This window comes from Protopterus annectens, chromosome 12.part0, assembly GCF_019279795.1.
Source record: "Protopterus annectens isolate FY-2018-M chromosome 12.part0, PAN1.0, whole genome shotgun sequence".
NCBI lineage: Eukaryota > Metazoa > Chordata > Ceratodontiformes > Protopteridae > Protopterus > Protopterus annectens.
The window spans coordinates 802054006-802079591 of record NC_056746.1 but is presented as its reverse complement, the minus strand read 5'-3'; the positions used below and the strand labels follow the sequence as shown (position 1 = coordinate 802079591).

The window sequence follows — 25586 nt, the reverse complement described above, 5'->3', positions numbered from 1 at the left end:
AGTCTGAGGGAGATGTGGGGATTGATCTCTTCAGTGAGGCTCGGGCTGACACCTCAGTCGAAGGGGTAGCAATGTAGCAGTGTCCCAACAGCTATCTCTTACCCAGGCTCGAGAAATCCAAGCAATGTTGCAGGAAGTTGGGGACATGTTCACTGGGAAACCAGGGTGCACCCATCTGGGGCAGCACCAGGTGGATACAGGACCCCAAAAGCCTATTAGGCAGGCCCCTTATAGAGTACCTGAGAGAGTTAAACAGACTCTGAGGGAGGAGGTACAGGAGATGTTGGAACTGGGGGTGATTCAAAAGTCCAACAGTCCCTGGGCCTCCCCAGTGGTGCTGGTGCCGAAGAAGGATGGCAGCACCAGGTTCTGTGTGGACTACAGGAAATTAAATAGTCACACAGAGTCAGATGCTTTCCCCATGCCTAGGACAGATGAAGTCCTAGAGCAGCTGGGTGGAGCTAAATATCTTACAATCATTGATCTTACCAAGGGTTACTGGCAGGTGCCCTTGACTCCCAGTGCGAGAGAAAAGTCAGCCTTTGTGACTCCTTTTGGCTTGTATGAGTTCACAAAGATGCCCTTTGGGATGAAGAATGCCCCAGCTACTTTCCAGAGGCTGGTAGATTGTATCCTAGCAGGAGCAGGACGGTTTGCCCTTGCTTACCTAGATGATATTGCCATCTACAGCCATTCCTGGCCAGAGCACCTTCAGCATGTCAGGGAGGTGCTTTGCAGACTACACTGGGCAAGGTTGACCATTAAGCAAAGCAAATGTCAGGTGGGTATGGCAGAGGTCTCCTACCTAGGACATAGAGTGCGGAGTGGTAAGATAAGGCCGGAATCTGCCAAAGTGAAAGCCATTCAGGCATGGCCTGCACCTGTGATGTGGAACTGCAAAAAATGTAACAACATTGTACTCTGCTAGCTGAAAGCTGACCAAGTAAAATATGTTGTGACCCTTTGATCTAAAGCCAGCTCCAGTCTGTCTAGATGAAGACATTCTTTCTATTGTTTTAACCAAGAGTTAAATTGTTAGCTTTAAACATGCAAATGTATTTTTATTACTCTGCTTCCTGACCAGCTGCAAGATAACACAAGGAGATGTTAAGAATGTAAATGCAGTTTCTGTTAGCCTGGGAACCCAGAGAAGTGTGAAGGAAGAATGATGTAATGGGAACGAGGAATGTGGTTTTAAAAACAGAAAGAATCAGAGATTATTAAGCATTTGTGTCTTGACCATCCAACTTGTCAGCACTCTGCCTGTAAGTTTATCTTAGACTTGTGTTTTCTCTTAGAAATAGCTAGAAACTAGAAAGATTAGACTAAGTATTTTTCTGTGATGTCCGAACTGTACTACTGAATTATTTTAAGTATTTCTCTGTGATCTCTGAACTCTTGACTAGCACTGTGTAGTAAGAAGTATTGTCTTGCGTTTATATTATTTATTATTAAATATTTTAAAACCTTGCAACTGTGGCTGTTTTGTGTAGAGATAATTTAAGCTCTAGAGTACATTACATATTTATAGTGATTACTGTCCAAGTCACTCCAAATAAGCCTTGACTGTTTAGTCACTCTTACCAATTGGATAATAATGTTGCACAGTAATAATTGGACACCCTTTCATAAGGGTCTTTGAATAGCTGATAAATATTAGCTGGGTGGTGGGAGTGATTTCTACTGTATAGTCTGGGTAAAAGGGACACAGCTGAAAAACCTGTGCCAGACTTCCCCAGAAGTGTCTGTGTGGTTGTGTAAACTCTTATCTCAAAGTGTGTATGTGTGTGTGTGTGTGTGTCAGCTACTTGGGCAGGGACACGAAGCACTGGTTGGACAGAGAGGGTGCTGGAGATTTTAGCTTGCCCAGCTGGCTGAGATCTGGACCCTGTAGCTGTGCCAGTGAGGAGTCTTATTGGGGACCCGGAGAGCAAGGGAGCAACCAGCCCCAGACTGACTGTGATCTCTGTGGGCTCTTAGGGGAAATTACACTTTGCTGTGTGTATTTGTTATCCTTTCCTCCTATATGAGACGCCCCTCACTGGTGTTAGTAGTGAGGATTGAGTCTCCTTGATTGCTGGGCCAGGGCATGGTTGTCACATATGTATATGATAATCACATTGCCACAGTAGTCTGAAAATCCTTCTACAATGGCACACCTCATCACAAAAGATTTCTCATCCAAGAAAAAAGAGGTCATTGTTCCCCTCTACTCGTGACACATTAGACCCTTTATAGAGTACAACGCCCCTTTTGGTATGTACCTCACAAGACATCTACAACAACTTGAAAGGCCGCAGAAATACCTCGCAAAGAGGATTACCGGCCTCAAACAGATGCCCTACACAGACTGTCTCAAAAAACTCCAGCTTTACTCCATTGCATATCGCCTACTCAGAGGTACTCTCTGCCTAACATACAAAGCTATGTCAAACCCATTGCTGTTGGACATGCTCCACTTAAAGAAATCCCAATTCCTCTGAGTTACACGCTCTAGGGACCTAAATCTTGTCACCACAATAAACAGAACATGCTGGAGGGATAGATTCCTGTCCCAGAGACTTCCCATGCTCTGGAACAAACTACCTATCTATATCAAACAAAGCTCCTCATTAGCACTCTTCAAGAAAAACTTTGATGAACTGATGGGAAATAGGAAATTCATCCCGGGGATCACTTCTGTGGCTCTGCTCGACATTGGCACAGGAAAATAATTTTCTTGGGTGGAGAAGCTTTGGCTAGGCTTATATAGGCCCTAGGGCCAGTAGCCTAGTACCTACCTATGAACCTATATAAAAAAAAATGTAAGAACTACCAAGAAGGAAAATGCATCACAGCACTTACCATATGCCACAAAGCATATATGAAGCTTGGTAAATCACTTTAAAGTATTAAATCTTTCTACTGCTAATTTGCCTGTCTGCAGTTGATCTAAACTGTAATGTATACTATGCATATTCAGTTGTTTTTATGTAGCACAAGTTCTGAAAAAACAACACTATGTCCTTTAGCTTTTTTCATGCTGTATATTGATTCACTGTTTGACTGGTTTAATTGCTTTAGGAGGCCCAGACAGTCACTAACGCATTGTTATGAAGTCATCCCAGCAGGTTCAGTATGCAAGCTTTACTTTGATTTGGAGTTCCATAAACCTTCTAATCCAGGAGTCAGTGGAAAGCAGCTTGTTGCAAAGTTAATCCAGGTATGTTTAGAAATACCTATTTGACAGTTTACTTATATTTACTGTGTGTGTGCGTGTGTGTGTGTGTGTGTGTGTGTGTGTGTGTGTGTGTGTGTGTGTGTGTGTGTGTGTGTTTTATCTTTTATTTGTTTCAAGATACATTGAATCAGCATTTCAATAATGCTTTGAAGAAACTGTCTCGTAATGTGTTATATGCATTAGTATATGATTGATTCTTTTGATTAAAATGTGTTTGGGCTGTGAGTTGTGCAAGTATTCTGTGTCATAATGCTGGGCAGATGTTCATCGTGTTTCACTGTTGCAGTCATTACAATTGGGTTATCCTGCTGGCAGGCTACCCGCAGTCGGCCCGAGTTCCAAAGTCTAGGTCCGGCATCTGTTGCTGTTGCATTCTGTGTCATAATGCTGGGCAGTTACAGTGTATAATGTACAGAAAGTAATTAGAAGTCATAATTATAGGGAATTCGCTGCAGAAAGTGAAGAAAATAATCATAGTCATAAATGCATAATTTGGTTAAACTATGAAGAATATGTGACAGTAAAAAAAGGCAGATTAGGACCTAGAATGAGCAACAGACTTCAGAACTGAGAGAAGCTGTTGGAACACATTTTGAATTGACCAAGTGCAGGAGTCTGAAATAGTGTGGGTTTTAGAGAAGAGCGCCTCATATTTAGAAATAATGCAGTTTTAGTGTTGGGTGATACTAAGATGAAATCTACTTTTTTTTCAGTGTAATATTGTATTCTCCCACAAGAGTGGTTTCAAAGTATAGAATGAAAAGTTTGGACCAATCAGTCTGACTTCTCTTTTTATGGAAAGGTCAAGGAATCAATGCTGAAGGTAAAAAAAAAATAGTGTCAGATATTTAGGAGGTCGTCTGGCACATTATGCAACTTTACATGAGTTTGTATCCCAAATGTGTTGCTAGAAAAAATATTTTTAATTTGTGAAATGTAACAAAGGTGATGATGCCCTTGACATGAACTCAGTAGTTTGTGCTGAATGCAGCCATATTTCATGGTCTTTTACAAATTGGGTGGTTTGTTTCTGTCTAGACAGTGCCAGTACATGTGGTATTCCTGGGCTGTATCAGTGCATTTTTGTACGGTACTGTACAGAAAAAAATTACTTGATGTGGGCTCTATAATGGTACCATGGGCAAACCACTTGTAAAACAGTGTGACACAGAAAGTAATCCTGAATGGAGTTTGCTCAAAAGAAAACAAAGTTATCAGCTAGTGCCACAATATAGTACACACGCTTGTAGACTTTGCTGATGATGTACAGGTGTGGATTAGCACTGATATACAGGAAGGTGTAAGATGGAAGTAAACTGGTTAAGATAGTGTGGTCTAAATATGTCACTTCAAAAACAATGAAAAAAATATGCAGAGTTATGCTTCTAGGAAATAAAAACCCAAATATTGGATGGCTGGTGGGGAAACAGTTCTAAATTAACTGAGCAGGAAGGTGGTGTACTGAATGCATAAGAGCAAATGTTAACAGTGTAAAACATCAAGGTTGGACAGCTCCGTGGCTTAGCGGAATAAAGCTGTGATTGAGTCACTACATTAGTTTGATAAGTAACTCAGGTGCCAGATGAGCTTGTCAGTGTTGCAAAAAAGGAGTTATGAGGCTCAGTCTGCTTGCCTCTTTTTTTGGGGATGTGGCATTGAGCGGCACATGCCCATGGATGCAGACTCTGTTTATGTCACGGCTGGAAACCAGGAATTGCCAGAGGTACTTTGCCTTCAGGGGAGCAAAACTGTTGAGGTGATGTCACTTGCACAAGTAGAAGATGCATCCTATGTGAATACCTATTGCACTAACTTTTTTAACATTAGTAGTTGCACACAGGAGAAATGGAAGGATCACAAGCAGAAACATATGATCCCCAGAAAGGACGATGGCACTGTTGACGCTGATTAACTTTCTTCCCTAGGAGAAACAGAAGAGCCACTTCTAAGAGGCGTGAATGAACTAATTAGGCAGGCAAAGGCAAGGTCAGTGGCCAGTTCAGATTGGGAACCAAAAATATTGCCAAAAAAAGTTATTCTGTCTCTGTTTCACTGTTAGTTCACTTCTGGAGAAATTATCTTTGTATGGCTATAAACAGTAAAAAAAAAAAAAAAAAAACATTTCAGATGTAAGCAGTAAAAAAAAAAAAAACTTGCAAACTCTGCACCAAAACTTGTATGGAGAGAGATTTGACTTTGGAAATTTTCTGCAAGATTAACTTTTACCTTTAGGAGTTGCTTGTCTGATGTTCACATCTCCACACATTCATATTTCGCTGATGCACTTCATAACATCACTCACTAGGATGGAATGGCGTACTGACTACTGTCCTGCTGAGTTTTTGTTTACTGCTTGCACAGTTTAGACCTTGATCCTAATATGTGTTGTAGGAAATCCTGACTTTGATACCTGAAACACATGTACCTTCACAATGTTTTTGCAGTTGACATGTCAGTAACTAGTACCCACAACTGCAGTCACTTGACAGCATTGAAAAGGAGCACAATGTGAAGTATTACTACAAATGCCAACACTTCAACCCGGTCAGTTGCAAAGGTTGTATAGAAAAGGTTGAAACCAGCATCAGCACAAAGAAGAGGACTACTGTGGAGGATGCTTTTCACAGTGTCTTATTGAAATTTCGGCACTCAGTGTTGAATGCTGAAAAGCTGGAATACAAAGACTGAAAACGAGGAGAAGAGTGAATCTCAAAAATTGTTCTCCTCCTTAAAACGTTTTTTTTGCAGGGAGCGACAAGCCCCATACACCCACCAAACTTATATATACCAACTCCAAGGTTGACATACCTCTGAGAAAAGGGAGTATTCCAAGAAATGGCATCTCTTATTTGGTATGTACAGCTCTGATCCTTTGTGGCTGTTCAGTCTCTGTCTTTCAGGACTTGCTCTAGAGGGTCCCGACATTTCAGATGGTTACCCTCTTTCACATGTTCCTGAGCTCTTCCTGGACTGCTAGAAAATGTTATGAGATCCAGAAGCAAACTATTAGTTAAAGCATTCTCCTTCAAAGTCCACTCATTAGGCAGTTTGATATTCCTTGTGAGTTGTAAGGTCTTCCTTGAAATAATGAGGATTTTATTTTATACCTGTCAGCTGATGAGACTGTCGTTGGGAGATGTCCCATCAGTAATTAGCATGTGCAGTGCATCCTGATGGTTCCACATTGACCATTCCAAATTTGAGCATTCAACATCTGGGCTGTAAACAGGATTAGCTAGTACTGGGGTCCAGTCAAGGCCTCTTGGGTTTGCAGACCAGCTATATAGAAAATTTTACTTATGTATATAGCTTTATAGACAATTGCTATGCATGCAATCAAGGAAACCAATGAGGATCCTGGCCCAATTTCCCACTTGCCTGTGTACACTCTCTGATTAAGTGACTTCTCAGAGTCTCACAGTAGATAAATGAAGGTGAAGGGAATAAAAACCTAGACTACAGGAAGTAGCTTGTTAACAGATCATAGTCTTAATACTCTGCAGTCACTGTCACATATATTTTGTCAGAGAGGTGCTGAGCTAACTATTAATGCAAACAAATGTCAAGTGGGAATAGCAGGACGGACAGATTGGAGACTATCCAGGCATGACCTACCCCATTGCCAGAAACCAGGTACAATATAAGATGGTTCCTTTACTGGGACTGAATATCTCACCATCTCAATAAGTAAATGTCAGAAGGTTAGAAAATAAACTACCTACATCCACTACATTGATGACACCTGCAAAATCGAAGTAAATTAGGAGTTGCTGGAGAAAAATCAGCAAAAATAATACATTATGACAAAAGGCTTTGAAGGTGGCAAAAGCCCTGGAAAAGTTTGCATTCTGAAGAAGTAATGGCTGGTAAAGAAGCTGAACCCCAAGGTCTTATGTTGTTCCTGAGGAAGATGGAAAGTTGTATAGGAGGAATCACAGACATATTTATATGGCAGGTAGTATTAAAGAGCAGGGAATTTAAGCAGCCAGAATTATTACAGCTAGCACTATTTCAAGAACATAGAATTTGGAGTTCCAAGATAGTTCTCTGAACATCAGGTTGATTTAGAGTTCTCCCAGTGTGAAAACTGAGAAATTAATTAAAAAAAAAAAAGCTAGTAAAAGTTGCAAGTTTGGGTAAAATTTAGTTACTGGTTAGTAATTACACTGACTGGATGCTAGCAAAGAATAGGTGAAAGCTCAGGCTGGGGAATGTTTTGCAGCTGTTGAGGGAAAAATTAGTGTTTCAGCTTTAGTACAGGAGATGGCTTCCAATAATTTGGAGTAGAAAATAAATCAAATGCACTCAAATGTGTTTAAGATAAGCAAGACACTAGAAGAATATATAAAGTCAAATGACAAAAGGCTGGACAAAACAGAAGCTTTAAATAGCTTTTTAGATGAGCTGATAAAAACTGCAGAAACTAGAGGCTGAAAGGAAGGAAAGACTGACATAACATGAGGCTTCTGAAGGGCAACACTTAAAAAAATAACATGCAGAGAAAAAAGAAATTATTTATAAGATGAGAGAAACTGGAAGGAATAGAATGTATTCATTTTATCAGTGCACAAATAAGCAACTGGACTGTTTTTTCACAGCAGGAGTGAGAAGGCTCATCATGGGTATGCTCCAAATCTCGACATAAGGTAGCAGCCAAGCTCTGTGTTAGTAAATATGCAATAATAACAGCAGAAAGAGCTGCTCACGATGAAACTGTTTCAGAAGGAAAATAATTAAAACTTGGGGACACCAGGATGTTTGTGGAAAGTGATTATTCAAAAGAAAAATGCTTGAACAACAGAAAACTAGAGATCTGGAGGTCAAGATCATCAGGAAGACCAACAGCAATGTAGAATTATTAAGTAAGGGAACTTTAGCACACCAATCTCATTAGATGTAGTTTAGAGAAATGAACTATGCTGGAAGCTTAATTGACTTTCTTAAACGGGGTTCTAAAGCATATACACCACTTTGTCATTAATTTTTACAAGGAAATTGATGGGACCGAAGAAGTAACTATGTAAAACACTTTTGTTTTTGTGATGTTTTTATAAAAATGTGTTGTAAATTGCATATCATACTGTAAAGTAGTTCTGTATGTTATGCAGTCAAAGGTATTTTAAATGTGAGGTGGGAAAGTTTAATCGGTGACTATTGTATATGATAGTAATATTAAAGTAAGAAAGTACTTTTACTTTAACAATAAAAGAAATTCAGGAAAGAAGCTAATTAAAGTTAAAATTCTGGTGATCATGGGCTGCTTGGATTGATCTTAAAGTGTATTGATTATATGCATAGAATTAAAAGATAATTTCTTGTTTTTATAGAGGTGGGTGTCTAGACTAATATGCTTTGTGTAAGCTGTACACAAGTTTTTAAGCAAATAGACTTAAAGTACAAGAGAAAATGATGAAAGGCATGAATAAGGTAGTTATTTTTTTTTGCATGTACAAAGTTATTAGATATTAATTTTTCCATTAGCACCTGCTTTCATCTGGAGAAAAGGAGCATACTGGTGCAAGCAATAAAGCAATTAATTGTGACAGGTCTGACCAGTGTGATGTTCTTCGTGTTTCACTGTTGCAGTCATTACATTTGGGTAATCTGCTGGCAGGTTGCCCTCAGTCGGCCTGAATAACAAAGTCTTGGGTCCTGCGTTGGTTGCTGTCTCTACTTCCATGACGTCAGGTCGTCAGGGGTATAAAACATGCAACCAACGCCATTTTAATCAGTGTTTCTTGCCGCGCGGCGCCTGAAGCAGAAGCAGTTCGCAAGTACTGGTCGGCCGATCTTGAAATTTTCATTTTCGAGTTTCAGAACCGAAGTCTTCAAACTAAAGCTAAGTACCCTTTTGGGGAAAATTTTCTTGCTCCTTACCGATGTCAGTAAAAGTTGATAATTGCATTACTTGTGGGAAGCAAATACCTCATAAGGATTTTCATTTGTACTGTATTCCTTGCCTAGGCGCTGATCACAACGTGCCTTGCTGTTAGTTTTGTGCTAAATTTAACCAATGCAGTATTAAGCGTCAGTATATTTTTGCTTCTAAATATTTTGGTTCAAGATTTAACTACCCTGAAATGTCGTCGGTTAGCAATCCGACTACCGGAGTTCACAAAAAAACGCAAGGAAAAAGACAGACAGTTGAGGTCCAAAACAGACGACGAAGCTTCTCCTAAGTCAGTCGCCGGTTCGCCGGTACTCAGTGAGGCACTTTCGCAGCCCCTGATACCCGCTACTTTTGAGTCGCAGGCCTCTACCGAGACCCATTCAGAATCCGGTATGCCGTGAGATTCTCAAAGTATTGAACCCGTGGATGTCTCTCCCTTGGATGGGTCTGGAGCCGCTGAGCAGGCACCGGCTTCTGAGGGTGTTTTCAGGTCTCAACATTTTTATATTAAACCGACGCCATCAACAAAAACAGGGTCAAAAATGACTTCTATGTCTAAAAAACTGATGCATGAGCCACCTGCTCAGGCCCCTATGTCTAAAAAACAAATGATCAGAATGGCTGAGGATTTAATTACCTTGATCAGGGATTCCCAACCTCCCCCTGCTAAGAGGCCTAGGTAAGGCACTGATTATGAATCTTCAGATCAGGTTTCCATTTCTTCTGATTCCTCTTCTGATCAGGAATTTTCTATTCCACCTTATGAGGATTCTGATGCAGAGGAATCCAGCCCATCTGCATCTCCTCCTGAGGATTATTCTTTTGGAGAGACTTTGCATACTTTAAGGGAACATTTTCACTGGGAGAGTCAGGACTTCTCTGAAACAAAAAAGAGACTTAGGGATTTCCTCCTCCTTCCTCAGCATAGGCCTTTGGCAATACCTCCTGTATTAGACATTGTTGATGATGTGTTCTCAGAATCAAGCATGGATCCTGATTCCCTGCCTCTGGCTCCTAGTAAGCCAAACAGATATTACAGGGTTCCTGACTCCCACAAATTTATTTTCAAAAATCCTGCTGCTGATCCTGAGACTATTTCTCAGGGTCCCAAGGGTGTTAAGGCTTCTACAGCCAAAAATCCTACCCCTTCTAATAGAAATTCTAGGGCGCTGGATAGATGGGGTAAGAAGGTTTATACGTCTGCAACCTTGGCAATCATACTTTTAACTGCCAGTTTCATATGCTTAAATATCAACAGCATGTTATAGGCTTACTGAAACAGAAAATTATGTTGATTTCTGATTGTGTGGAAAATAAACAGTTACAGGATTTATTGCATTCAGCAGAACAGGTTGGAAAGCATACTTTACAATGTGTTTTTGATTCCTTGGAGGCCTCTTGCAGGGCTGCCGTAACTGGATCTGTGATAAGAAGGCATGCCTGGCTCAAGGAGCAAAATCTGCCTGATCATGTTAAAGGTAAATTGTTGGATACCCCTTTACAGCATGATAGTCTGTTTGGTATTAAGGCAGAAGAGGTTTTAAAGAAAATGGAAAACAAAGCTAAATCTATGTAACTGTAAAAGATTTCTTGGAAGTGCAGCCACCCAGGTTCAGTAGGCACTTGCCTACTAAGAACTGGTCCTTTCCTGTGTCCAACAGAGCCAATCAGGGCAAACCCAGGTGTCCAAAGGGTCCAGATATCAATCACAGGGATCTTACAGGTCAAAGCAATGGGGTGCCTCCACCTCCAAATCTGGAGGTAACAAAGCACAACCCTACAGTAAGCAGTCTCAATTACTTTCCTCTACCATCTCCATTGCAGCCGCCTTGGGGGGAAACTAGCACTTCATGCTCAAAATTGGCAGTTAATTACCCAGGACAAGTGTGCATCAAACATAGTATTTCAGGGGTACAGATTTAATTTCCATACTTTGCCAGTTCCAAACGGATGGCCAGATCTGCCACAAAACCAGTCGGCAGAGGCCCAGAAACAAGTTATGTCCCTCATGGATATGGGGGCTATTCAACCGGTACCAGAAAAGGAGAAAGGACAAGGATTTTATTCAAGACTTTTCCTGGTACCCAGAAAAGACAAATCATGGCATCCAGTACTGGACTTATCGATTCTGAACACGTTCCTGGACATACCAAAATTCAAAATGCTGACACTACAACAGCTACTGCCTATGCTAGGTAAGAATGCCTGGTTGGTAACTCTAGACTTAAAAGAGGCATACCTGCATATCCCAATAAGGGAATCTTGTAGAAGATACCTCCGCTTCAAAGCTGTTTTTTTGCATTACCAATTATCTGCACTGCAATTTGGCTTATCTAATGCACCCAGGGTTTTTTACAAAGTGCCAGGTACCAGTACTTGTGGGGCCCACCTGGCAGGGAGATGCATTCAGTTCAAATGGAGCCCAAACCAAAGCATCTACATATCAACCAGAAAGAAATGATAGCTGTTCAGAATGCTCTGACAGCATTCAAGGACTTACTTCATCCAGGACATCTACTGATAAAGATGGACAACACCACAGTTATGTGGTACATAAACAAGCAGGGGGGTACCCATTCCTACCCCCTTTGCAGACTAGCCATGGCCTCGTGGAACACAGCCTTGACTTACCAAATACATCTTCAAGCTCAGTTCTTGCCAGGAAAGCAAAATACTGTGGCAGATGACCTAAGCAGAAATCTTATGGACCCGCATGAATGGAAACTGGATTCACAAATCTTCAGCGTGTTAACACAGAAATGGGGAAGCCGAGACACAGATCTATTTGCCTCTCCCCAAAACTAACAGTTGGACAAATTCTGCACAAGAACTCATCACAAAAAAGCATGGTAAGTGGATGCTCTATACTTCAGCTGGAAAAACCTATCAGTCTATGCCTTTCCCCCTCTGCCTCTACTCTCCAAGGTCTTACTAAAAGTCAGACAGGAAAAAAAAATGATTCTAATTGCTCTGGACTGGCCTCACCAACACTGGTACCCGCTTCTAAGGAATATGTCACACCTTCCTCCATTGTACTTGCCTCAAACACCTCATCTATTGTCTCAGCAGAACTATCAAATTCTGCACACTCAGCTCCAAACCCTGAATCTTGCAGCATGGCTAATCAACTAATTATTCAAATCACATCTCTCAGTAAACCTGTGATGGATGTCATTTTGGAAGCCAGAAGGCCTAGTACTAGAAAATCTTATGCTGATAAATGGAAGAGATTCTGTGCTTGGAACCAAGCACAAGGAATAGACACAGCAAAGCCCAATATTCCTCAGATTTTACAATACTTAACTGAGATGCTTGACAAGGGCCTATCTTTTTCTTCAATAAAAATCCATGCCTCTGCCATCTCGGCTCATTACAACACAGAGCCTCCCCTCTTTTCTCATCCACTGCTCAAACAGTATGTCAGAGGGGCTAGAATTTTAACGCCTCCCAGGAGAGTGCCAACTCCTGCATGGGACCTCAATTTTGTGCTGGAAAAACTCACCCTGCCTTCTTTTGAACCAGCAGCTACTGTGGATATAACATTTCTTTCTTGGAAGACAGCTTTTCTTTTGGCAGTCACTTCAGCTAGAAGGGTTTCAGAACTACAGGCTGTCATGGCAGTGGAGCCTTTCATTATTTTTTACCCGGACAGGGTGGCCCTCAGGACCAATCCTTCCTTTATGCCTAAGGTGGTATCCAATGTGACTCTTAACCAGACCATTCACCTGCCAACTTTTTTCCCAAATCCACAAGAACAAGGAGGAGCGGATTCTGCATTCATTGGATGTACCACAGACAACTAAGATTCTACTTAAACAGGACAAAATCTCTAAGAAAGTCTGAGCAACTACTGGTAGCATTTGCTGCAGGATCAGAGGGGAAGGCTATATCAAAGCAGACTATTTCTAAATGGATAAGCCATTGCATTCATTTCTGCTACTTTCACCATGGTAAACCTGTGCCCAAGGGGATCAGATCCCATTCCACCAGGGCTGCCTCTACTTCAGCAGCTTTTCTCAGTGGGGTCCCTACCAGAGACATTCTAGAAGCTGCTACTTGGAGCTCAGTTCATACATTCACAAAGCATTATCATTTACCTCTCTTCTCTAAATCCAGGGCAGGCTTTGCCACTGCAGTCCTGCAGGGCCTTATAGCTGCTCCTAATGCTGTTTAGTTCCATCCTCCCATCCATAACTTTTGGATTCTTCCCAAATGTAATGACTGCAACAGTGAAACACGAAGAAAATAGTACAGTTGTGTACACTTAGCATAAATGTAGATGTATGAGTGTATTCACTGTTGCAGTCCGGGTTACCCACCCGCCAGCCCCCTTTCTATACCTTTTCTTTCCTTCACTATACTCAAAAGTCTTTGTGGTGTATTTGCTTTTAGTTAAAGGTAAATTTTATGTTTCTAAGGTGCATTTATATATTTACAGTTTATATATATATTTTTGCTCCCCATTTTGGGGGTACCTGATATCTGGGGCAAGGAAAACTGATTAAAATGGCATCAGCTGCATGTTTTATACCCCTGTCGACCTGACGTCATGGAAGAAGAGACAGCAACCGATGCAGGATCCAAGACTTTGTTATTCAGGCCGACTGAGGGCAACCTGCCAGCAGATTACCAAAATGTAATGACTGCAAAAGTGAATACACTCGAACATCTACATTTATGGTAAGTGTACACAACTGTACTTTCTGACTGAAATCTACAGAGGTTCCTTCTTGCATTTCTATACATACTGGCTATTTGTTACCATCACCAAATACTTTTAAAGTTTGATTCAAGCTGCATATGCCTGCAAACAGTTAATCATGAAAGGTATGGACAGTGTTATCAGAGTGAAATGTACAAAGTACACTGTAGTTGACTTTTAAAAGGTAATTGGCAAGCAGTTCAGTGAAAATAAATGAAGTTTGCCAGTGTTGTAAGTGAGCAGTTGTACAAGTGTTTGCCTCCCCAGCAGACTTAGTGTTAGGTTATTTATTTAAAGATAGCCAGCACATATGTTCTTAAGGCTAAACGTTAACTGAAAGTTTACTGAAAGCATGAAAGTTGATGTTCACATGCAGAAGTAGAATGGAGATAATATAAGAGCATGTAGCAATATGTGTAAAGAAGAACAAAAGCTGCGATGTATACTTCAGCAGTTAACCCATACTTTAGAAGAGGTAATGTTTGTGGGTGCTGTTGTTGATTTTGGGTAGCTGCTCCTGTTTGGAGGGGTAGACTTCATTTTTGGACAGGGTATATAGTTTGTTGTGTTTGCTGAGAGATAAAAAGGGCGGTTTTGAAAATGTTTTTTTTTCTTGAGTGTTGTTGAAGTAAAAAGTCTGGGTAATGTGATATGGGTTCAATTAGAGATGATAAGAAATAACTACGTACATGGTCAGCCTGCCAGATATCGGTGTGCATGTGAAAGCTGCAAGTTTGAATCGTATATTCAAATGAACCGTCATGTATAGTATGAGAGTGATGTATGTTTATCAGAATAGCAGTTTTGTCAGTATTAACATGGAATGTTAATGGCTTACTGGTATATACAAAAAACAAAGTGTTGGGTGCAGATAGCAATGTTACATGATATGCATTTGGATAAATATGAGTATGTTCATTTGACAAAGAAAAAACTTTGGGTTGGACATTTAGTAGAGTATCCGGGACAAAGGAAAAGGACAGTAATACTGATTGTAAAAGGTGCTGCATTAATAATAGAAGAGGAAATAAGGCAATAATTTTTGATTTGTGGTATTAAGGAGTTATTGGCTGGGAAGGATGATTATGCTGGCATGTATTTATATTCCACTTAAAACTGCTATTAGGAAGTTTAGATTTTCTGGGAGAAATAATAAGCTTTCAGTAGGGAATATTATTTATGAATGGGGACTGGAACATGATTTACAATAGTGAGAATGTGTCACGAGGACTTAAAATAAAAGTATAACAAAAGAGGGAAGATTTTTGAAGATTTGTTTGAGAGATTTTGGTACAGAAGATGTGAATTCAGTAGCAGGAACTTGGACAAAATGTGCTTATTATTGCCCAAGACAGGGTCTATATCACATAGTCGAAGTAAGACAACTTCGAATGTGATGTGGTCGAAGCCATAAGTTCGAAGTTGTCATACTTCGATTGTAAAATAAATAAATAAATAAAAACAAAAAGAAGGTACCTGAGGGTTGTAAGCAGGGAGGGAAAGCCCCCCTGCACCCCCACACCCCCTGCTCTTTAAATATACCAACTTCGAGGTCACACTACAGTTCAGTAAAGGAAATTTTCCCTTTACTGCACTGTAGCACGACCTCAGAGTTGGTATATTTATAGAGCAGGGGGTATGGGGGGTGCAGGGGGGCTTGCCCCCCTGCATACAACCTTTTATTTTGTTTTCCCTTTTTTAACATTTTTGCACATAGTCAAAGTTCTGTAACTTCGGACATATGTGTTCATACATGTGGTAGTTGAAGTTACAGAACTTGGACTATGTGATATAGACCCCTCCCCAAGATAAAATAACTGGGTTAGACAGGATAGAAATTATATTTCACAAAAGCATGTGTACTTGATTGTAAGCTTTGAGATCCATCCAACATCTATATCAGGTCATGCACTATTAAAAAAACTAAGAAAAAGATGCAGCTTTGCTGTTCAAGAGAGAGGAATTTAAGGAATGGGTAGTTGATATGATTCAAGAGTTATTAGGGAAGATGGGCATTACTTTAGAGTAAGTTGGATAAAAATAAAGATGGAGTTTAAAAACATGGCAGAAATAAGAGAGACAAAGATATGAAGATGACATAATATTAATTATTTAGAGGGGCTGAGAAAGGTTTAAGTACTGCAAAAGAAAGAAAATCTCTCAGAATCAGAAGATGAGCAACTATAGAATGCTAAAGGGAAAACATCTAGAATGCAACCTTCAAACACTGGACCCCACCCAGTTTGGGTTCGTGAAGGGCCGATCTTGTCTCCTGAACTTGATTGACTTCTTCGAATCAGTCTCCAGAGCCATGGACAAGGGTAAGGTGGTGGTCCACACAACCTATCTAGACCTTGCCAAGGCCTTTGACACCATCCCCCACTCTGGAATCATAGATAAACTTACTAAGCTGGGCATTAATCCCTACGTCACCCAATGAGTTGCTAACTGGCTTACTGATAGAACCCACACTGTAAAAGTAGCCGACTCCAAATCCAGCTCCAGACAAGTGACAAGTGGAGTACCTCAGGGTTCAGTCATGGGACCGCTCTTGTTTGGCATCTACTTCTCTGAAGTACAGGCCAACACTAAGGGACTCTGGATAACAAAGTTTGCAGATGACTGCAAACTGGGAGCCATTATTGAATCCCCAAATGATGTGGATACTCTACAAAAGGGCCTTACAGAAACAGATGCTTGGTGCCAGAGCCATGGGCTCAAGCTCAATGCCAAGAAATGTATAGATGTTCATCGTGCATTACAGCTGCAGTAATCACATATGGGTTTTCAGCCGTCAGGCGGTCCCTCGGTCGGCCAAATTCCAAAGTCTTGGTCCGGCGTCGGTTGTTGTCGCGTACTCTTCTGACGTCAGGAAGGCTAGAGTATATAAGACACAGCCGACGCCATCTTCTTCAGTCTTTTTTGCCGCGCGGTGCCCGAAGCAGAAGCAGTTCGCAAGTGCCGGTCGGCCAGCTCCTGAATTACGAAAAATTTTGGAACCAAGTCTTCATTAAAGCTAAGTACCCGTTGGGGAATCTTTTCTTGCCTCAGACTGATGTCAGAAAAAGTTAATAATTGTATTTCTTGTGGGAAGCAAATACCGCATAAGGATTTCCATTCCCTTTGCATACCTTGTTTGGGCCCAGACCACGACGCCTCGGCTGTCGCTGGCGCTACCTTCAATAAACGCACTATCGCGTCGGGCGGAGTTCGCCCAACACTTTTTGGTAAAGCGTTTAATTATAAAATGTCGTCGGATACTCCGACTACCGCTTTGCCCAAAAAACGCAAAGAAAAGGACCGCCAGGCGAGGACATGGTCTCCACCGACACCACGCCAAGCAGGCTCCACGTGGTCCGGTTCTCAGTGAGACGCCTTTGCAGTCCCTGACTACCGACGACACTCCCGGCGGGGTCTTCTGTACCCGAGGCCGCTGACTCTTCGGCCCTTTCCCAGCTACAACCGAAGCCCCTGCATATGTCGAGCCTACCAATGTGGACAGATCTACATCCACCCATGGTGTTTTTAGGCCTTCATCCTCTTTCTCTATTAAGGCCTTCACTAAATCCAAAACAGCTAGGCACCATACTAGGCTGGCTACACAAGGCCCATCACCTGGGCCCATGCCTAAGAAGCACATGCTTAAAATGGCTGAGGACCTTATCACTCTTATCAGAGGCTCCCAGGCCCCTCCGGACAAGAGACCCAGAGTAGAGGAGGATTCTCCCTCTTCTGACCAGGGATCCATCTTATCAGAACATTCTGATGCTGAAGAACACTCTTATTCCCCTTTCGAGGATTCGGATGCAGAGCAGTCTATTCCTTCTGTATCCCCCCCTGAGGATTTTTCTTTTGGGGAAACCTTGCACTCCTTGAGGGAGCACTTCCATTGGGAAGGCCAAGACTTTTCAGACTCCAAGAAAAGGCTTAGGGAATTTCTCTGGTTACCTCAGCATAGACCTTTGGCTATTCCTCCTGTTTTGGAGGTATTGGATGATGTTTACTCAGAGGCTTGCCTTAATCTGGATTCTCTGCCTCCTGCACCAGTTAAGCCGGATAGGTATTACAGAGTACCTAATTCTCATCAGTTCCTCTACAAAGGACATAATGCAGACCCTGAAACTATTTCTCAAGGCCCTAAAGGAATTAAGGCCTCCACGGCCAAGAATCCACTTCCTGCTGAAAGGGAATCTAGATCTCTAGAAAGGTGGGGTAAGAAGGTTTATACCGCCACCCTAGCCATGAGGGCCTTAAACTGCCAGTTTCATATGATTAAATATCAACAATTCCTGTTATCACAATTAAAGACCAAAATGTCGCAACCTGAACAACCAGATATAAAAGAGTTGCAGGATATGATGCATAGTGCAGAGCAAGTGGGTAAGCACACCTTACAATGTGGTTTTGATGCCCTAGAGGCCTCCAGCAGAGCGGCCGCTACCGGATCAGTCATTCGCAGACATGCATGGCTTAGAGAACAAAATCTGCCAGACCATGTGAAAGCAAAAATTCTGGATGCACCTTTACATAAGGATGTTCTTTTTGGTACTAATGCTGAGGATATATTACGTAAAATGGAAGAAAAAGCAAAATCTATGCAAACTGTCAAAGCTTTCTTACAGGTCCAGCCACCACGGTTTAGCAGGAATTGGCCTCAAAACTGGTCCTTTCCAGCCACTGACAAGCCCCAAAGAGGCAGATACAGACGCTGAAGGGGCAGAGGACAAGCCCAAGGGTCCTATAGAGGCAGACAATGGCAATCTCCGGCACCAAGAGGTGGTGACGACAGTGCACAACAGTACAGGAAGCAGACTCAATGACTCCCTCCTTTCTATGCCAAGCAAAATTCAACTGGCAGCACCTTTGGGAGGGAAACTGGCACTATTTGCAAACAATTGGCATATTGTCACAACAGACAAATGGATTCTGGACATTATAAACAGAGGCTACAAATTCCATTTTCACACTCTCCCAAAAATGAGAGGCACGCCAAATCTACCACAAAATCAAAGGGTAGAGGCACAACTGCAAATTACAAAGCTCCTAAACATGAGGGCTATACAAAAGGTACCTACGCACCAACAAGCACAAGGTTTTTATTCAAGGCTTTTCCTGGTGCCAAGAAAAGGAAGCGACTGGAGACCCATACTGGACTTATCCATCCTAAACACATTTCTTCTCGTGCCAAAATTCAAGATGCTCACATTACAGAAACTCCTTCCCATGCTGGGCAAGGGGTTTTGGCTGGTAACATTGGACCTCAAGGAGGCATACCTGCATGTCCCAATCAGACAAAGTTGCAGAAGATACCTCAGATTTCTTGCAGGTTCAAACCACTATCAATTCTCTGCATTGCCCTTTGGCTTATCTACTGCAGAGTATTCACCAAGTGCCTGGCATCAGTGATTGCATACTGCAGACTTCAAGGGATACAAATTTACCCTTATCTGGACGACTGCCTGATCCAAGCGGACAGCAAACACATACTTCTGAAACACCTGGCATATGTGACACGGTTACTGCTTTCTCTGGGATACACCATCAACAAGGAGAAATCAAAAGCTAACACCTTCTCAGAAAACAACCTTCCTGGGTGCCAACTTGGATACAAACACCCAGATGGCTTACCTTACGCCAGAAAAACAAGGGCAATTATCTCAGTACTTCAAAATACTTGCAAAAAAGTACCAGGCTTACTGCAAGGAAAATCCTGCAGGCTCTGGGATTCATGGCATCTTGCATTCTTCTAATCCCATGCGCAAAGCTGCACATGAGGAAACTTCAATGGTACCTAAAAAATCTATGGTCTCAACACAGCCACAGTTTGGAAGCGATCATTCCAGTAATTCCCTGTCTTCAAAAGGAATTCATATGGTGGGCCCAAGCATGCCAAGTAAACACAGGCCTCCCATTCTGCAAGCCTCAAGCAACACAAGTCATAACCACAGACGCTTCAGACTACGCCTGGGGAGCGCACATGAAGGACAGGTGCATTCAGGGCAGATGGCCCCAAAAAGAAAAGCACCTTCACATCAATCAAAAAGAAATGCTGGCAGTAATAAATGCAATCTCAGCGTTCAGAGAATTCCTGCATCCAGGACAACTGCTCATAAGAACAGACAACACCACAGTAATGTGGTACATAAACAAACAAGGAGGAACTCATTCATACCCCTTGTGCAGACTAGCCATGACTCTTTGGAACCTGGCTCTGGAAAGACAAATAGAACTTCAAGCACAGTACTTGCCAGGAATGGAAAACACACTTGCAGACACTCTGAGCAGAAATATGACAGATCCTCACGAATGGAAGCTACATCCACAGGTGTTTACAGAGATTGTTCAAGCGTGGGGGAGGCCAGATATAGATCTTTTTGCCTCCCACAGAAACCATCAATTAAAAAGATTTTGCTCAAGGACCTTCCACCCAAAGGCCTGGAAAGTGGACGCTCTTTCCTTCAGATGGACAACTTGGTCAGTTTATGCATTCCCACCTCTACCTCTTCTGCCCAAGGTGCTTTTGAAAGTAAGAACAGACAAGCCGAGGATGATACTGATTGCTCCAGACTGGCCGAGACAACACTGGTATCCACTCCTGAGGAGCCTAACACACACTCCTCCGTGGCCCCTGCCTCTAACACCTCTACTGCTGATGCAGAACAATTTCAAAACCCTTCACAGTCAGCTGAAAACTCTCAGTCTTGCTGCATGGAAAATTCCTTAACACCACACCAGACTCTACTCTCCAAAGAGGTGCAGGATGTCATTTTGGAGGCCAGAAGACCATCTACTAGAAAAGCTTACTCCGCAAAATGGAAGCGGTTTTGCTGTTGGAATGAAAAACGAGGGCAGGACCCTAGAAAATTGAATCTACCTCAGATTTTGCAGTACCTAGCTGAACTTTTGAGCAATGGACTTTCATTTTCCTCAATCAAAATACATGCCTCAGCAATCTCTGCAGAATTCAACATGGATCCTCCTTTATTCTCACACCCACTCCTACGACAGTTCCTCAGAGGGGCTAAGAACATAAGACCTCCAAGGAAACAGCCAGTGCCAGCTTGGGACCTTAACTACATACTAGAAAAATTGACATTACCTCCCTTTGAACCTGCTGCTTCAACAGAATTACAATATTTGTCCTGGAAAACAGCTTTTCTACTGGCCATCACTTCAGCTCGTAGAGTTTCTGAGTTACAGGCCCTCATGGCGGTGCAGCCATTCCTCATCTTCCATCAGGACAGGGTTTCCCTCCGTACCAACCCTTCCTTTATGCCTAAAGTGGTATCCAGGGTTGCTTTAAACCAGGCCATACACCTTCCTACCTTTTACCCTAACCCTCAAAACAAAGGGGAAAGGCTGCTGCACTCTTTAGACATCCACAGACAGCTACGTTATTACTTGGACAGAACCAAAGCCTTCAGAAAATCAGATCAACTCCTTGTGTCCTATGCTATGGGGGGTCAAGGGAAACCTGTTACCAAACAGACCATTTCCAAGTGGATTGGTCACTGCATACGCTTTTGTTATTCCTATCATGGAAAGCCTGTCCCTACTGGTATCAGATCTCACTCCACCAGGGCCACAGCCACCTCTACAGCCTTCCTCAGAGGAGTGCCTACTAAAGATATCTTGGAGGCAGCCACTTGGAGTTCTGTACATACCTTCACAAAACACTACCATCTGCCTTTATACTCCAGAACAAGAGCAGGCTTTGCCACTGCAGTTTTGCAGGGCATTCTAGCTCAACCCAGTTCCATAGTACCTACCACCCTAGGCATAGCTTTGGGATTCTACCCATATGTGATTACTGCAGCTGTAATGCACGATGAACATAGTACAGTTTTGTACCTACCATAAATGTAGATGTTCGAGGGCTATTACAGCTGCAGTACAGGTTTCCCACCCTCCTTCCCCACTTGGTAAGACCTTGGGGTCTGAATACCTCTTCATACCTGCTGACTGGGTTATCCTGCTATGTTTTATTTGCTTACTTTTGTGGATTAGATTTATTTATGTATTGCCTTCCTTTTGGGGGCACCTGACATCTGGGGCAAGAAAGACTGAAGAAGATGGCGTCGGCTGTGTCTTATATACTCTAGCCTTCCTGACGTCAGAAGAGTACGCGACAACAACCGACGCCGGACGAAGACTTTGGAATTCGGCCGACCGAGGGACCGCCTGACGGCTGAAAACCCATATGTGATTACTGCAGCTGTAATAACCCTCGAACATCTACATTTATGGTAGGTCCAAAACTGTACTTTATCCCCTTTGGGAAAAAACATGTATCCGTGAATTACCATATAGGTGGCAGTACACTAAACACCGAAAGTTTGATAAGAGACTTAGGGACACAGGTGGACAGTGATCTCACCTTCGATAACCTCATCGCCACAACAGTCAGGAAATCCTTCTATGTGGCACACCTCATCACAAAGGGCTTTTCATCCAGAAAAAAGGAGGTCATTGTCCCACTGTACTCATCCCTCATTAGACCCATTATAGAATACAATGCCCCGTTTGGTATGTACCTCTCAAGACATCTGCAACAACTGGAAAGGCTACAGAAATACCTCACTAAAAGAATCACAGGCCTAAAGCAGATGCCCTACGCTGACCGCCTTAAAAAACTCCAGCTATACTCTGTTGCATATCGTCTACTCAGAGGCGATCTTTGCTTAACAACCCAGAGCTGTTGGACATGCTACACTTAAAGAAATCCCAATCCCTCAGAGCCACACGCTCCAGGGATCTAAACCTTGTCATCACAATAAACAAAACATGCTGGAGGGATAGGTTCCTGACCAAGAGACTCCCCAGACTCTGGAATAGATTGCCCATACATGTCAAGCAGAGTGTCTCTTTGGTCCTCTTCAAAAGGAACCTTGACGATTGGATGGGAGAAACGAAATTCACCCCGGGGATCACGTCAGTCGCCCTGCTAGACAGGGGTCCAGGGAAGTAAATAGTGTGGGAAGAAATAGCCAGGGAATTGTTATGGCTAGGCTTGTATAGGCCCTAGGGCTGATAGCCTAGTACCAACCTATGAACCTATGCTAAAGGGAAAACCTCATTGTTGCCTGAAGGTGGTTGAAAAGGATATGGCTTCAGGCTGTCAGGTCCCTGGCAGTACAGAAAACAATCCGAGTACAAAGCACGGAAATCTTCCTCAGCCGGGGTGACAGCCAGCTGCACTTCATGTCATGACTGTTTTCTTAAGATTCTGTGCTCTTTCTGGAACTTCCAGCAGGAGTTTCAGAGGTAATTGAAGCCAGGAAACCTTCCATTCATTGGACGTAATCTGTTGTGTAGAAACATTTTTCTACTAGGGCTGAGATCTGTTCTATGCTGTATCAGCCTGTTAGCATGCAAGGGATTCTGACATATCTCAGAAACCTGTATGATTTTCTTACTTCATTATTGACGTGCACAACTTTGGCATTTCTGCATATCTTGCCCTTTAGAATTTTTTCTGCATATTGCATAATTACTCACTTAAGAATCTTTCTGCTTTGGTTGCAGCTCTGTGACATAGAAAGTTAAAGACCTGATTATGCCCCAGTCAGCTTGTGTTTGGGTAGTGGCATGGGTAAGGGATGAGGAGGGATGGTGTAGGACTGAGTAGCATTTGTCGTCTTAACTATTCCAGGGAGAAAGAGATGACTTGAGCAGCCTGGCCACAACCCAAAAGGAGTGCTGGGAGCATATGGATTGAGGTGATGCTGTGCTGCCAGTGATGGAAGGCAGGGCTCGCCATGCACACGGATCATGCTTGCACACTCCCAGATAGCATTGATTGAGACGTCAGAACCACCACATGGTGTAGCTGAGTAAGGGAAAGAAATCCACATAATTTGCATACTGGCCTATTCCCTAACACCTGAGTAACACCTCCAAGAGGAAGAAAGGGGTTATTTAGGCTCTTGCCCCATACAGGAAACAAATGGACTGTAGGGCTCTCACTCTTGTCAGGGAACAAATGGGCTTGGCTGTTGCTCTGTAGAAGGAATGAGCTGAGTGCAAAAAAAGGAACTTTTGACTGGATTATGTGGATTAAAAAAAAATCCCTTCCCCATCTTGAATTCAGAGATAAAAGTTGACCATCACGCCATTTATCCATTTGAACCATCTTTTCTATTGACTTTAAAGTTCGTTTTTACAATCGGGTTTTCTTTGTGGACTTCTGTGATTTGTAAACCCTTATCTCTAGGGAAACCTAAGTGTTGTTTTACAAGGGTTTTATTTCTCTCTTAGGGGTGATCCTCATTTCTTCCCCAATGTGGTGTCAGGTTTGTCCTTAAAGTCAATCCTTTCAGTTCATTATTTTCTTTCTGAGGATAGAATCCAGGGGAGAAAGGACCATTTATATGCTGGATCTGGGTACCACTACCTGAAGTTTCCTGACTTAGGTGCAAGAGTTCTGAAGGGCAAACCAGTGGTTTTTTTTTCCTGAGTAAAAACTTTGAATGGCGAAGCAAATTCTCTCCATATGATTGCTAGCAGTTTTGTCCTTTGTTACAAAAAAGTTAAGTGCCCATTGCAAAATGCTGTTGTTGGACATCTTACCAGTTCCATGGCTGCTTCCAGTGTTCGCTTCAGAAATTCAGTTGTTCCATTGTAGGCATTTGTGCCATGGCAGCTTGGTAATTGGTTCATACCTTCCTTGAGCATTATTGCCTGGACAGTGATTTCAGTGGTCAGGCCTTCTTTGACATATTGGGTTTTAGGAGTCAGCTTTTTAAGCTCTTAACTTCTGACCATCCTCCCTTAGAAGTTTACTTTCTTTTCTGCCTTGGACTCTTTCCAAAAGTTTATTACTTCTGAAAGCCTCCAGAGTTAGATATTTGAAAATATACTTTTCCTTGCACCCAGGAAGTATTAAAGGCACTGCTGTGCAACATAAGTTTTTTTTTGTATATTTGGGCTTAATAGCAAGATAGTTTGTCTGTTTGTAATACAACTGAAGTTGTTTTGTTGTAACTTCCATCCTGCTGGCAGTTTCTATACCTTGTGCCACCCCTCATTTGCTGCACTGCAATGGCTTTACAGTCATTGCATTGTCTATTTGCCATTTTTTTCTTGTCTCTTATAAGCAGCCAGTTCATTACATCGTGAATACGCCCACATTCTCTACTGTCATTATCTTCTCTTAAAACCTAAAACAAAGGCAAGTGGCTCTAACTGTTCCATATCTGTTTTGCACATAATATATCATTCACTTTTTATACCATGGCTTTTGTGCTTCAGTCTCCTACACAAAGTCCTATCAATTATATTCCCCACATACTATACACAACTCTCTTGAGCGCCTTCTTTCATAAAAAAAAATGTTCATACTAATTTATTAATCTCAATACAGCTCCCCAGTAATTTCTTCCATCATCCCACACCCAGTTTATCTAAGTCAAAGTTATCTGCTTGTAAAATGTACACATTCTCTACTGCACAACATCCCCAGTGTTAAAAATGCTATTCACACTCTACTGTCATATTACATTGTCCCTCACATATAGACATCCTCTCTCCAGTGCGTCCACAACCCTTTTCAACCAATGTCTGCAACTTTCCATCCAATAACTTTTCTCCACAGTAACTACCAACGCACTTCATCCTTACAGTTCAAACACACCCCATACACCCACATCCTTACAGTTCAAACACACCCCATACCCACATACCCTCAGCTCATATATGTCACTATGCATGGCTTAGTCATACCTTCTTCCCATCAAGCACCACATCAAAATTACAAAACACCTGTACAAATTATT

At 42.2% G+C, this 25586-nt stretch overlaps 1 protein-coding gene across 1 annotated transcript in view; it reads left to right on the top strand.

Annotated features, from left to right (window-relative positions):
* The window catches only part of PRIMPOL (primase and DNA directed polymerase), a 1324073-nt gene that overhangs the window by 304310 nt on the left and 994177 nt on the right, over positions 1 to 25586 (top strand). The window contains exon 3 of the mRNA XM_044089849.1: positions 3064 to 3202. Coding sequence (XP_043945784.1) covers positions 3064 to 3202 — 139 coding nt within the window. The remainder of the gene's footprint in view (positions 1 to 3063; positions 3203 to 25586) is intronic.